Source organism: Xiphophorus hellerii, chromosome 9 (assembly GCF_003331165.1).
Source record: "Xiphophorus hellerii strain 12219 chromosome 9, Xiphophorus_hellerii-4.1, whole genome shotgun sequence".
Taxonomy (NCBI): Eukaryota; Metazoa; Chordata; class Actinopteri; order Cyprinodontiformes; family Poeciliidae; genus Xiphophorus; species Xiphophorus hellerii.
In genome coordinates, this window is record NC_045680.1 from 26,712,148 (window position 1) to 26,725,199 (window position 13,052).

The following is a 13,052-nucleotide window of genomic DNA, read 5'->3' on the forward strand; positions in this document are numbered from 1 at the left end:
AAGTTGGATAAAGATCACCCTCACTACAGTTTAACACGGTGGTGGTTGTGTGATGGACCGGGTTTATTTGCTGCACTGTAGCAGAAAAAATCCTCCAAGATAAAGTCTGACCATCAGGTTATGTATGACCTTAAGCTAATGAACACTTGGGGTGTGCAACAAGGCAGGGATCTGAAGCACAAACAAATCTGATTCTGAATGGCTAAAGTAAAAAGTCCAAACTTTAATATGAATAAAATGAATGAAATTTGCCTTAAATAGGCCATTAATATTTGAAAATCCTCTAATTTGGCTGTATTGAAACATTTCTACACAGAAAAGGGCCTCAGCCTTTTCATAGCTTTGTAAAAGACTCATTGATAGATAATGTAAACATTGACGTTAAAGTTGGCAAAACCAGGTTTTTGTTTTGGGGTCACACTGGGTCAGGCTGGTTCAGCATTTCATTAAAAGCTGTTTGATGACCTTGAGAATTGAAATATTTATGAATAAGCAATGAAATGACTCCAACTACAAACATAATTCATTAAAGCGTGCCTATAGATAATAGGAAAACGTCACCAAAAACATTTCAACACAATTTCCACAAAAACATGACCAGCACATGTTGCCATGTAGAAACAGGAAGAATTATCTAGCAGCAGTGCTGCTGCAGTTCTCCTCAGTGCTGCGATGACGTAACAGGCTTTCAGAAAAACAACTTATCAGAAGCTTCACGCTTCTCAAAGAGCAAACTGGAGCAACAATTTAGAAGAAAGGAAGGTGATCGGATGAAGTTAATGTGGTCACAAAGAACAGAACTGAAACCAAAACTAGACTCATGTCTGCAACACAACACACTCCAAAGCTACCACTGACTGCCACACTGCAAACTTTTACAAAAGATGGGAAGTAAATAAAACAAACTGAAGCAATCTTAAATACCTCCATCAATAGATTAATCTCTTAAAAAAGTGAGAAAAACGCTCTAGTACGAGAAAATTGCACTAAAAGTGAAAGCTCATGAAGAAAAGGGAGCCGCCACTTAAAAGTTACTTACATTCAGACATGGTTATTCAGAAAGGTTTGATAAACCGCATAACCAAAGAGTTGAGTTCAAAAGCTGAATATTTATCAGCTATAAGGGAAGCCAAAAGGTTCAGATATGTGGAAGCACTCAAGAGATCATTTTCATTTAAATATTGATTTTCTGAAAAAACATGAAGCTATCTTCTCAGGACCAATTGCACATCTATCTCACATTCTTCACATTCGTCCGGCACACTTTATGTCAACTAAAAGGAAGTACTAGACTCCAACTGTGTGAAAGGACTTGCAACTTTAAAAAAAGTATTGTGTACTGCTGATCCCAAATACATAACTCAATATATTGCAGATGTTGCATTCAGATAGCAGAATACATAGGATTCATTCTAGAACAGTGTAACTCACTCATATTTATTTAGCATTTTAATTCTTCGTTTCTCCTCTCATAAACAGAAATTTCTATAAATATAGTTACTTTTTTAAAAATTTACCTCCAAACTGGGTCATAAGAGCTGATGCTAAGAGGGTGAACCCGGGTTTGGACCCAGGCCGGTCTGAGCTCTTCCATTGCAAAAAGGCATTTTGTTGGAAATCTGAGCCGAAGCCCAAATCACTGGTTGCATATGAATACCACCAGAACTTTCACAGGAAGCAGGAGTCAGTAAAATAATGAGAAAAGTTGTTCAAGTGCCAAAGGCCACAGAGAGATTTTCACAAAAACCTGAAAAAGGAAGGTAGAATATTTTTTTTTTCTACAAAAAAAAAACAAACAAAGCTCTAAGCACATTTACTGCGCAAGACTCCACTGTTGAAGGAAAAGTCTGATGAAGTGTTTTTATAAAAAATTACTGAATAACTTTGAACACTGGGAGAACATGCTATGGTGTGATTAAGCCAGAGCTGAACTCTTTGGATGTCAATGAAGACGCACCATGTTTGGAGAAAGAATGGTTCTGCACAAACAGCAGGACCGGACTGAAGTTTCCAGGTAGGAAAGTCATCGTGTGGGCTGACCGACGGATGGAGAAATGTTCTTGATAACACTCTGAAGACAAAGTGAATGTGCGTTTTCCAAACACACGAGGAAACTCTTGACTGATTCAAGAGAAAGAAAGTAAAACTCAGCTCTCACCTGGTTTTTATCCAACTGAAAATGAATGGAAAGAACTAAAGGTCAGAGTGCGCAAAAAAAAAAGAAAAAGAAATCCTCCATATTTGTAGGCGGTTTATATGGAAACACCTGAGCAGGGCATGTGACAAATGGCTTTCTTTATTATTATTAAATTAATTCCATAGTGTTTCATACTTATTTCTTATGCCTTTTTTATATTTACCAATAACTTCATTTGTAAAGTAATTTGCTTTAATTTCTTTGCAACTGTGGATTACATGTATTGTTAGGAATATGTGGTGTGTAATTTTATGTCAAAGACATTATTAGAAATATTTAAACTGACAAAAATGTACTTATGCACCCAGTGTACAGGTGAAAATATGAAACAGCATCAGCCTTATATTCAGGCAATCGGCCAGCAGCAGAAAATCCTGTAGTGGTTGACTTTTACTTTTAAGTCAGGAAATTGTGTTCTTTCAGCCAGCTGGTCGACAGTATGCAGCAACAGTAGTTGGATTATTAGGTCTTTGGATTTATTTTCTACCAGAAAACAGTGCTACCTAATGCTAACTAAGGTCACAAACATGCCTGTGATCAATACTAACTGGAAGAAAAGCACCACGTCTTCTGGAATTACATCTACTGTTTCTCAACAGAGATCATTTCCATTGATAAAAAATGTTGACTCAACAAGTTTAGCAAGTTGTCAAATTACTAAAATCCTTCATAATTTCAAGCACACAAGGAGGCTACATGTGGGCTAAATGCCAAGAAAAGCAGCGACAGACGCTTACTCATTTGTGACTAACCAAAAAGAACCTTCTGGTGAACTTGGGGAAAAATATTATGTATCCTTTCTGTTTGCAAAGAACTCCCAGTGAGGCCATGTCGCCTAAAATGCACACCGAACATTACAGAAAATCACAAACTATAAGAGTTTGAATCAAACTGTTGAAGTGAACCCGTGCAGATGTAATGCTGCAAGACTCGTGAGGATGCTCTATAGAGGTGAGCCTTTGAAGGCCTGACGGTGGAGAAGTCAGAGCAGAAAGCTGCGACAGAAATACACACAGCCCAGTGCATTTTAAGAACACAGAAAATAACCAACTTCCTCTCACTACAACTTGTTTACACATAATTTGCTGCCACGCTCCACAAACGTAACGCAACAAAATCGCTGTGGGTTGTAAAATGCTGAGTCCGCAAACACGTTGAAGCTTAATTAGATTTGAACTTTAGATCCCTGTATTTCTGTTCATGGCTTCTGGACGGAGTGGTGGTCACAACAGATGTGTGTTGACGTGTTTGTTATGGTCAGTCTTGTTGTTATGTAGCATCTCACACATGTTTGGGGATAAATACTGGGTCCTTCTCACCTGCCTTTTGACATTTGTTTATAAAGGACACAGTTTTAAGTGTGTTCACTTCAGTTAAATATAGTTTTATCTTGAGAATGATAGAGTTTTAACCCTAACCCTTACCCAGTAAAAGAATAGTGTAAAAATACGTTTTGGGACATATCTATGCACGCCCTTTATAAACTAACATTTTGACATGTTATAATCAAACTTCAATCTGTTTTATTAGGATTTTATGTGAGAGAAACCGAAGGATACGCCGATATGAAAATCTGAGCTCGTATCAATATCCTATATTAATTAGGGATGAGCTGATCCACTCTTTTCACTTCCGATACAGATATCTGAGGTTTAGTATCGGCCGATACCAAACAGCTGAATCAAATTAAAATGTTTCCTTTTTTAAACACAGACATAAATGTTCTGACTAACAAATTTATTTGATAACTTTGCACCAGCACATATATACATATATATATATATATACATATATATTTATATATGTATATACACACCAATGGATTCAGAATCTTAGCGAAGCATGGAAAAACAACATAAGTTGAATCTATTCAGTCAGTGTGTCTGATCCATAAGGTCAGATCTATTCAGTTTAATTCTATACTTTGTGCTCTGAGCACCATCATGCTTTATTATTTATTTTTCCTATTTAATTTTATTTTAGAGTTCCTTATTACACGTTCTGAACCATTTGAAAAGAAGGTTTGCTGCAGTTTATTTTTACATGGTTAACCAATGTAGTCAAACTACTGTTTTTATCAGTTTAAGTTTCTTTATAATTTACTTTACATTGGCTGTTATGCTCTAAATTGCTGTCACTGATACCTTTCAATATTGGTACTGATACAGATAATATCAGATTGGTGAATCTCTAATATGAATGCTGCTGTTATGGCTGAAAACTTATATTAACTGATATTATATATGTGATATTTGACTATTCTCTCGACATCTTGGGGGGAAAACAGACCACAATGACTTCACCACTGCTTCTCTGCTTCAGTTAAATTCCCCACAATCCTTTGCTGCGCCACCATCAGTCACATGACCAAACATGCTCCACCGTCCCTCCAGAAACAAACAGCAGCAAGATGGAAATAAATATCCGTTGTTAATATTTGCCCAGTTTTTTTTTTAATGGGACCGAGGTTAAAAAATGACGATACCGAAGTTGGTGCCAATATATCGTCCGTTTTTCAGATCTTTATTGTAAAATATTTATGAAGCCATGAATCTGTTCTTTCCACTATCCAATCAGATGCTAATTTATTTTAGTGTGTCAAAGAAATTTCATATAAACTACATTGAAGCTTTGTGGTTACTTCGTGACTCAAACTGAAAAACCTTCAAGGAGTGTGAAAACTTTTGTGACACTCTGTGTGGGACCCATTAGTTGGTAAAGTGTCCCCTGGACGTGTTTCGGCTGAAACTAGGTGAAAGCTTATCAGACGATGTGTTAACTGTGTATCTATGGTAACAAAGAACAAACGCCAGATCAGGTAAAAATTTCCAGACGAATATAAAATTCTAACACTTTTAACTCCCTCTCCCACCCCAATCAGATCTTTGTGTATTTCAAATCAAAGAATAAGTAAAAAAACCACAGCATCAAATATCTGTCATATTAAGAAATAGCTACGTGCTTACTTCACTTCCTCTTTTGAATTAAAATAAACTACAAATTTGCTTTGACGCCCATATATTTCACGATGAGAGAAATTTCCCTCTGTGGCTGAGAATGATGAGATATGTGTGATGTGGCTTGTGAGGGAGTTGAGGAAATCCAATGCTTGCTGCAGAGCTGGGACTTTACCTGAATCTCCAGCTCAGAGATCTGTTGCTGGAGCTCTGCCATGGCAGCGATGTTGTCAGCTTCTCTCAACCTCACAGCCATTACTTCTTCCTTACTCTGCAAAAAAAAATGAAAAAAAGACATCAGCTCTTCAGTTTAAACACTCCTTTTTTGACCAAGTTCACAAGTTGAAATTCACAGCTTGCACCACAACTGAGCTGTGGTGGCTCGTCCCTGCAGAGGTGGTGCTAAAACGCTACAGCAGGCTCTTTGTACCTTGCATTCAATCTCAGCTTGCCTCCGCTTGATCTCTTGTAGCTGCACATGCAGATCCTTGTTCTGGGTGGTCAGCGTCTGCACGCGCTCCTGCAGACAGCGGCTCTCCTGTTCGGCCCGTCGCAGCTGATTGCTGTGAATCTGATTCTGGAGAAGCAGCAGGAAAAAGTTTTTTATAGATAAATGTACGGCCTGTGGTTTTGGATCAAACAGGCAAAAATGCAGGTGAAGTAGAAAGCTGCTGCCCTCTTAAGGCGAAAGTATAGCATTACAACCTGTGGCTTTTGAAAATGTCCTGTAACACGGTTGCTTTTAGTTATTACACTTAGCTTAGATTATATGAAAAAAAGAGTAGAAAAGAAAGATAAAAAGCTTGATTACAGAACAATGTGAGCGCTGACCTGAGTCTCCATCTCCAGCAGCCTCTGTCGAGTTTCTCTCAGCTCTGCCTGGACCTCGGCTTCTCTCAGCCTCACGCTCATCAGCTCGTCCTGCAGCTCACTCAGCGTGTTCTTCTTGGGGCTGTCCTTCCAGCGACTCGCGGTGCGTGCCAGGTGGCGCTGAGGAGACGGCTCACAATCAGACTCTTTCAGCAACACCAAGGCAGGGTTCCTACACAAAATGAACTACTCCTCCAGACCTATGCTTCCGGAGTTCTTTGTTCATTTCTGTCCACATACTTTAAACAGGAAATAAGAGTAGGAAAGTGGGAGGCAAAAAGCGGCTGGAAAGTGGGTGGTGTTGGGAATAACATCTGGGAATTTTTTTTTTTCCCAAACAACATCATAATTATCCAGACCTGGAAAGGTGTTCAATCTCAGACTGTCCCAGAGTGCACAGGAACCCTTCCTTAAACTAAGCACATTTGCCTGTGGAACATAGCTTACATTTCCATCCATCAATCACTCACTTGATAAATTTGCAGCTTTTTGAATTTTGGACATTGTAAAGTCTCGGTGTGATTTATGCCCAGCTATCCTGCTGCTCACCTGCCAGTGTTCTTCCAGGTCTCTGACTTGCTGTCTCAGCTCCTTCAGTCCAGTCAGAGCCTCTGCTTCCCTCAGCTTCACCCCGATCAGCTCCTCTTGGAGTCGCGCCACGTTAGTGTCATCTGGTAGTGACGAGTTCCTCTGCAGAAAGGTTGTTCAACATACAGATGAAACTAGGGTTTGTGAGCCGTGTAATAAATAAGTTTGTGTGCACCTGCAGCAGCTGACCTTCTCCATATCGAGGATCTTGTCTTGCATTTCTTTGAGCGCACACTGGGACTCGGCCTCCTTCAGCCGGGCCTGGACCAGCTCCTTCTCCAGCTGCAGGACGGACTCCTCTGAAAACCGAGGCGGTCCCTTCTGCAACCGACACAGAATGACAGTCAGAACGCACAGGGACATTCATGCTCACACATGAAACATCATCATTCACTGCCCCCAAAAAGAAACAGTCTACTGAACAGTCAGTAATATCCATCTCCATACTCTCAAGGCCTCTTCAGTGTTTCTCCTCTCACATCACATCATTAATTCATGTCCATTCATTGTTAAACAAGGCAGCAAATTATGTAAAACAGTGTAGCGCGTCACATTACCATGTGGAATCCAAACATGAATAATTAACAAAGTTAGCCCACCAGATATGCACAGAGAGGAATCTGAGAGGGAGGGGCTACGTGTGAAATCACCCAGCTACACACACAGCTGCTTACACATTCATGAACACACACCGTAAACGGTGACAGATGTGTGTAGACCTGTGTGTAACCATTTTTGCAAGGCTTTCTGCATTGCAAAACAGGTCGTTATCTGGAACCAATGAGCATCGTGAGAAGAGCTAAACCCTGTGGGGGGATTTTCTGAGGCAGACCAACCCAAGACTTCAACGTTTGCAGTGATTTAAACTATTTTACAAATAAAAATCAACTGAGTCCATACTTTGACCAAATTGTATTCTACTGGGGGAAAAAAGGATCCCATAGCATAATGCCACCATCACCATGTTTCTCAGTGGGTTTATATTAAAAAGAAATGACCCACAGGAGGACTCTGCTTACTAGTTAGGCAAATTATGAAGGCAATTGACTACATTGAATTCTATTTAGGGATATCAGATTAAATACAAATGCACACCACACTTTTAAGATTTTTATATGCAAAAGAAAGAAAGAATGGAAGAAAACCATGTATTTTGCTTAGGTCATTTTGTCTTGGCGTGCCATATAAAATCCTCCCCAACATCTATTAAAGTTGTAATGTGACAAAATTGTGAAAAGGTTTGAATACTTTTATTCAGTATTATATGCTAAATTTGGTTAAAAATGTTTTTTAGGGGGTAAAGAGGCAACTCAAGCAGCCGAATCAAAGTTTCTGAATGAGTGTTAAGCGACTAGGTTTACTGTCATTTCTAAAAGCCGCCAAGTTATGGTTTTGAAAAATTGGATTGCTGTTATGATGCAGGACAACACAAGTTCAAGAACAAATTTTCCTCATGACTTTTCTTGGTAGGTTACTGTATTCTTCTTCTTAAGCAGCCGTGGTACTGAATAAGAATTTACCGGTATATATTTTATCAAAAGTTAAATATCTCATGTTACATCTGCGACCTTAAGACAGACAAAAAGATTTTTATTTTTTTTAAATTGTGAGAACAACGTCATATTGTTAGTAGAATGAAGACGCAGTCTTACCAGAAGAAAGTCGTAAAGTTACCAAAAAAAAAGTCATTTTACTGAGAGCAAAGCTTTGATAGTTATCAAGATGTGACAAGTTGTGAAGTCTGTGATTCATTCTTAAAAATAAACACTCATTCCAAAGTCCTGCTACTGGAAATCATTTGAATCTGATGTGTTAAAAGATAAAGTATTTCCTATTTGTACAATACTACATTATAACTTAACAAGATGCTCAACATTTCTGATTTGATTTTTTGTTATTTTTGTGTTAGTTATTATACAATTACTTCTTCATTATCCTAATATTAAGGTTTTTTTCTTGTATAGTTACAACTTTATTCTCGTGATATGACTTTTTTGTCGTGTGACTTCAATCTGATATTATTAGGACTTTTTTTCTTGTAGATTTATTTGATTTTTTTCTTAGCCTGGCTCTAATACTCCTTTGTACCAGCCTATACACATGTGCTTTTTTCCCCAAAGTCAGTGGGTATGGCGTACCTCCTAGTTATTCCGCCAAATATTGATTGCTGAACTCTTCCTGAGTTAAAACATTAGTATTGTTGTTTCTAAATGAATATGAACTTGTTTTCTTTGTATCATTTGAGGTCTGAAAGCATCTTTTTTGTTATTTTGACCATTTCTCATTTTCTGCAAATAAATACTAAATCTTTACTTGGAATTTCAGAGACATGTTGTCAGAAGTTCATAGAATAAAAGAACAATGTTCATTTTACTAAACATATACCTATGAAGAGTAAAATTAGAGGAACCAATCATTTTAAGTGGTCTCTTCATTTTTTTCCAGAGCTGAATATTCAGGTGTGTTCAATAGTCAGGAAATTATGGTAATAGACAAGTTACACTAAGAAACATTATCAGGAAGATAAACTCCGTGAACTAATAAATAATTTGTGTTTTTTACAGATCTTATGATGAATAATAAGTGTGTGCAGAACATGTATGAAGGTCTCTTCTCTAGACTTTTGGACATGACAAAATTTCTGTTATCTGAACCTCCAGTTGTTTCCAAACCACATTCATCTTTAAAAAAAAAAGGAAAAAAGGCAGTTATCTGAAAGCTTAAACCCAAACCTCACACCCAGATCTGAGCTGTACGCCGCCTCTAACGCTACGCGCAGCGTCCTGCCATGCGAGGTTTTTCCGTCCCCCTGCTTACCGCTTGTGGCTGCTGCTGAAGCTGCCTGATGGTTTTCCTGGCCTGCTCCAGCTGAGCAGTGGCCTCCTCGCTCTGCTGTTTGACCGTGGTCAGCTCCCGCTTGACCAGGTAGTTCTCCTCTGCCTCTTGGGCTCGAGTCACTTGTCCCTTTGGACATAAGCAACCGAGGAGGGGTGGGATGAGCACGACAGGAAGTGAAACGGAAAAAGCGGAATGGGTGGGCGAATCAGACAAGAGGTGGGAATGGGTTTTCATGCTCGTTTGAACGCTGGCAACTGTGATTTACATTAACCCTTAGCTGTGCTCAGCTGTGATCCTTTCATTTTGTCCAACATGCCATAATGTGGAGTTTCATGCACTGGATAAACAATGTTATCAGTTGCCATGTGATGTAGTTCTTTATTCATTAGAGTTCATCAGATTCTGATTGGTCTAGGATTTAGCTAAAGTAAGCATGCAGTGAAAAACAGAAAGAGGGAAAGATAAGGGAAGGGCTGAGATGGATAGAAAAATAAAGGAATATACCTGAATCAATCTATCTGCCAAGGAAGCACTTTCCTACAAAACAGAAATATCAACAGAGACAGAGGGAGAGAGACAATCCAAAGGACAGTTAAAGCACACAAAAGAACAACTGATTGCTTCAAAGAAGAAATGCAATGTTCATTTTCTCTCCATTGTTTAGTAGCTGAACCATCAGGTAGAAAAGGAACATTGCAGGTGCGGTGAAATGAAGTGGAGCTAAGCTGGTGACAAAGTGAGGAAATAAGTGGTTCTGCAAACAAAAAGCTTTGGACGTGGTTAAAGCTGACAGGGAAGAAAGCTACAAATACCTACAGTAAGCAGATACAGGTTGGTTTAAGTGAGCAGAAACATCTCATCCAAGTTTTTTTTTTTTCTTAAAGGCTTCGGTTAGTTACGAGTTTAAAAAGTCAAAATGCCTCGCCCGGAGCTCAGTGCTGAAGCAGCAGCCCAGCAGACGCTCCTGTTATCCACACCAGACCTCATGCATGGTGCAGCAGCAGAACTCAGTCTGACAGCATGCCGATTACCCAGCATGCAGTGCTTCCAGCCCTCGCCAACACCAAGCGTCGTCATTCACATTCCACATCTGCTACACGCAGTGTCTCCAGTCAGCAACATCCGGGGAGATGCTCACCGTTTTTTTCTTTTTCTTTTTTTTTTTGTGAGGAAAAAAAACTGCGCTTTAGAGACCGTTACCATGGTGACCTGGAGATGAAATTCAACGTCTTCTGACTTGATTTTATGGATCAGGAAATCCGCTTTTCAACTCAATAAGTTACCCTAAAAGCAGGCAGCTACCCGTATGTGTAAGACAGGCGAGTTAGTGCGAGAAATGGCTCCATTGTTAGGAGGGATGCATGACGTCTGGGAAAACCATGGATTAGAGTTGAACTGGTGTGAAAGGAGAAGTATGTGTTTCTGTGGTGAACTCACTTTTTCTAGTGTGTCTATCCTCTGTTTCAGGAGCCTATTCTCTGTCCGTAATCTCTGAAAAACAAAATATACACAAAGGATGAACTCATTAGCCACAGCAACAGACTTCTGACTTCTAACAGTGGCAGCAACATTTTGGTGGATAAATTAATTTTCTTGCATGATTTCCATGTCAGTAGTTCCAAAAGGCTGATAAACACAAATGTTCATCTTTGGTTTTGAGACATGACGATACAGCATCTAACAAATCTATTCACACCCCTCCATCATTACAATTCTATCACATCACAACCTAAATGTTTCAGTGTTGCTAAGCAGAAGACCAATAGCTCTGTTTCCATTGACCATATAATTTGAAAATAAAATTGCTTAATGGAAACTTGACACTTTTGGAAGAAAAAACAAACAAACTCCTTTTCCAATATAAAGTTTTGGTGCTAGGATGAGGTATTATTTTGACCGTATCAAAATTGGTTTATTTCGCACAACTGCAATGGAAACACTTTTCACGCGATCAATCAATCATTCAATCAAATTTTATTTGTATAGCACCTCTCAGCAACAAGGCATTTATGACTTTGTATAAAAATACAAAGTCATAGAACACACAAAAAAACACTTTAAAATGAAACTCCAAGTCAAGTGTTTTCTCGTAGTTTGCCGAGTTGACATTCCTGTGTGGGCTAATTTAGGCTCGCCAGCTGCTTCCATTATTCTCTGCAGTACGATAATAACATGCTTTTACAGGGGAAGATTGTTATTTTGGTCATTATATCTGTCTGGCGTCCTGGTATCACTGGCTTTCCATAACTGCTGAACAGAAGCCCGTATCTGTGTGTCAGGAGAAGTCCCATATGACTACAAATGCAACTTTTCTGATGTCTGGAAGTAAGGATGACTACTATTGGCTGCTTTGTGGCATGCACAAGGAAAGCAGAGAAAACAGGGGAAAGCATGTGACATCTGCACATGGAGCACACAGTAAATATGAACAACAAGTCCATATTCAAATTCAAAAATACTTGATTAATTCCAAAGGGAAATCAAATGTCAGAATTCAAGCATCTTCAATGAGGCAGGATCTCCAGTAGCAGTCAATCTGACTGTGAATCTGAAGAGGCCTCTGACCGAATGCATTGTTGCTGTGTGACAACAACAACATGAGGCTGTTACAGGATACTATCAGCTCAATGTAAAGTCGGTAGACGTGATATTTTACAGTAACATGTCCTGGATGTCACCATCAGTTGTTGGCAAGCACTGCTAATCCAACTCATTTGCTTTTGTCGCTCCTCTTTACTCTCTCTCTAGTTTCTAGTTGATTCTAGAAATTCAAGAAAATCCTAAAGATTACAGCATTTTTTGTGCTAATGCATCATTGTGAGTTTATTGCAAACTTTTCACAAACAACGCTCAAAACTATTGGGCTTAACTGATGCTAACTCACACCAGCAGGTGGCAATATTTCTTATTTCTACTCCACTGCTGCCTCCGTCTCACTTGATGTCAAGTAACAAAAATCCAGCAGCATCAGGGATTGTTACCCAATGACGTTTTACACAAGCCTGTTCAGAGAAAAACTGCAGCAGTCACGCATGTGAAAAAACAAAACTGTATTCAGATGCATTTCTGATTAGAGGTTCCTCAGTGCATTAAAAGTACACACACACCTTTATCTCCACCTGTTCTTCCATCTCTTTTGTTTTGATTGTAGTGTATTCCTTCTCTAACCTGGAAAAGAAAAGACAAAATATATTATCAAGTGGACTGGTCTATTAAGACAATACAGCACTGGATATTTGGAAATAAATAAAGAGCTTTTTATATTCTAATCTAACTGGATTATAAAAAAAGATGAGTTCAGTTTAAAAGAAGGCAGCAGGGCTTACTTCTTCATTTTCTTGGCATTGTATTTAACTTGATAGGCAGCCTGGATGACCTTATCTGGTCCGCTTTCAAACTGATGTGGGATGACCTTTTGGAAGTGCTGAAATGGGAAGAAAAGTAAGAGAAGCAGATTAACTGTGCAACCTGCTGTTTGGTAAACTGCTGTCTAACTTCCCAGAGTTCCACCCACAGCTGCCATATCCACATAGGACACATGTATCAATTAACTGGGTGTGGCGGAGCTTCCTTCCAGGAAACAAAGTGCAAATTGCAATGAA

General features: G+C 39.0%; 1 protein-coding gene across 7 annotated transcripts in view; it reads right to left on the reverse strand.

Moving 5' to 3' along the window:
• Positions 1–13,052, reverse strand: part of evi5b (ecotropic viral integration site 5b) — a 47,741-nt gene that overhangs the window by 9,509 nt on the left and 25,180 nt on the right. For 5 of the 7 annotated variants that reach the window (XM_032571803.1, XM_032571805.1, XM_032571806.1 and 2 more), the window contains 10 exons: positions 12,777–12,874; positions 12,558–12,618; positions 10,888–10,941; positions 9,955–9,987; positions 9,430–9,576; positions 6,802–6,933; positions 6,574–6,714; positions 5,986–6,144; positions 5,585–5,731; positions 5,330–5,425 (listed from right to left, as the gene is read on the reverse strand). In XM_032571803.1, the coding sequence (XP_032427694.1) occupies positions 5,330–5,425; positions 5,585–5,731; positions 5,986–6,144; positions 6,574–6,714; positions 6,802–6,933; positions 9,430–9,576; positions 9,955–9,987; positions 10,888–10,941; positions 12,558–12,618; positions 12,777–12,874 (1,068 nt within the window). The remainder of the gene's footprint in view (positions 1–5,329; positions 5,426–5,584; positions 5,732–5,985; positions 6,145–6,573; positions 6,715–6,801; positions 6,934–9,429; positions 9,577–9,954; positions 9,988–10,887; positions 10,942–12,557; positions 12,619–12,776; positions 12,875–13,052) is intronic. The other 2 variants (XM_032571804.1, XM_032571807.1) reach the window with 2 other exon arrangements.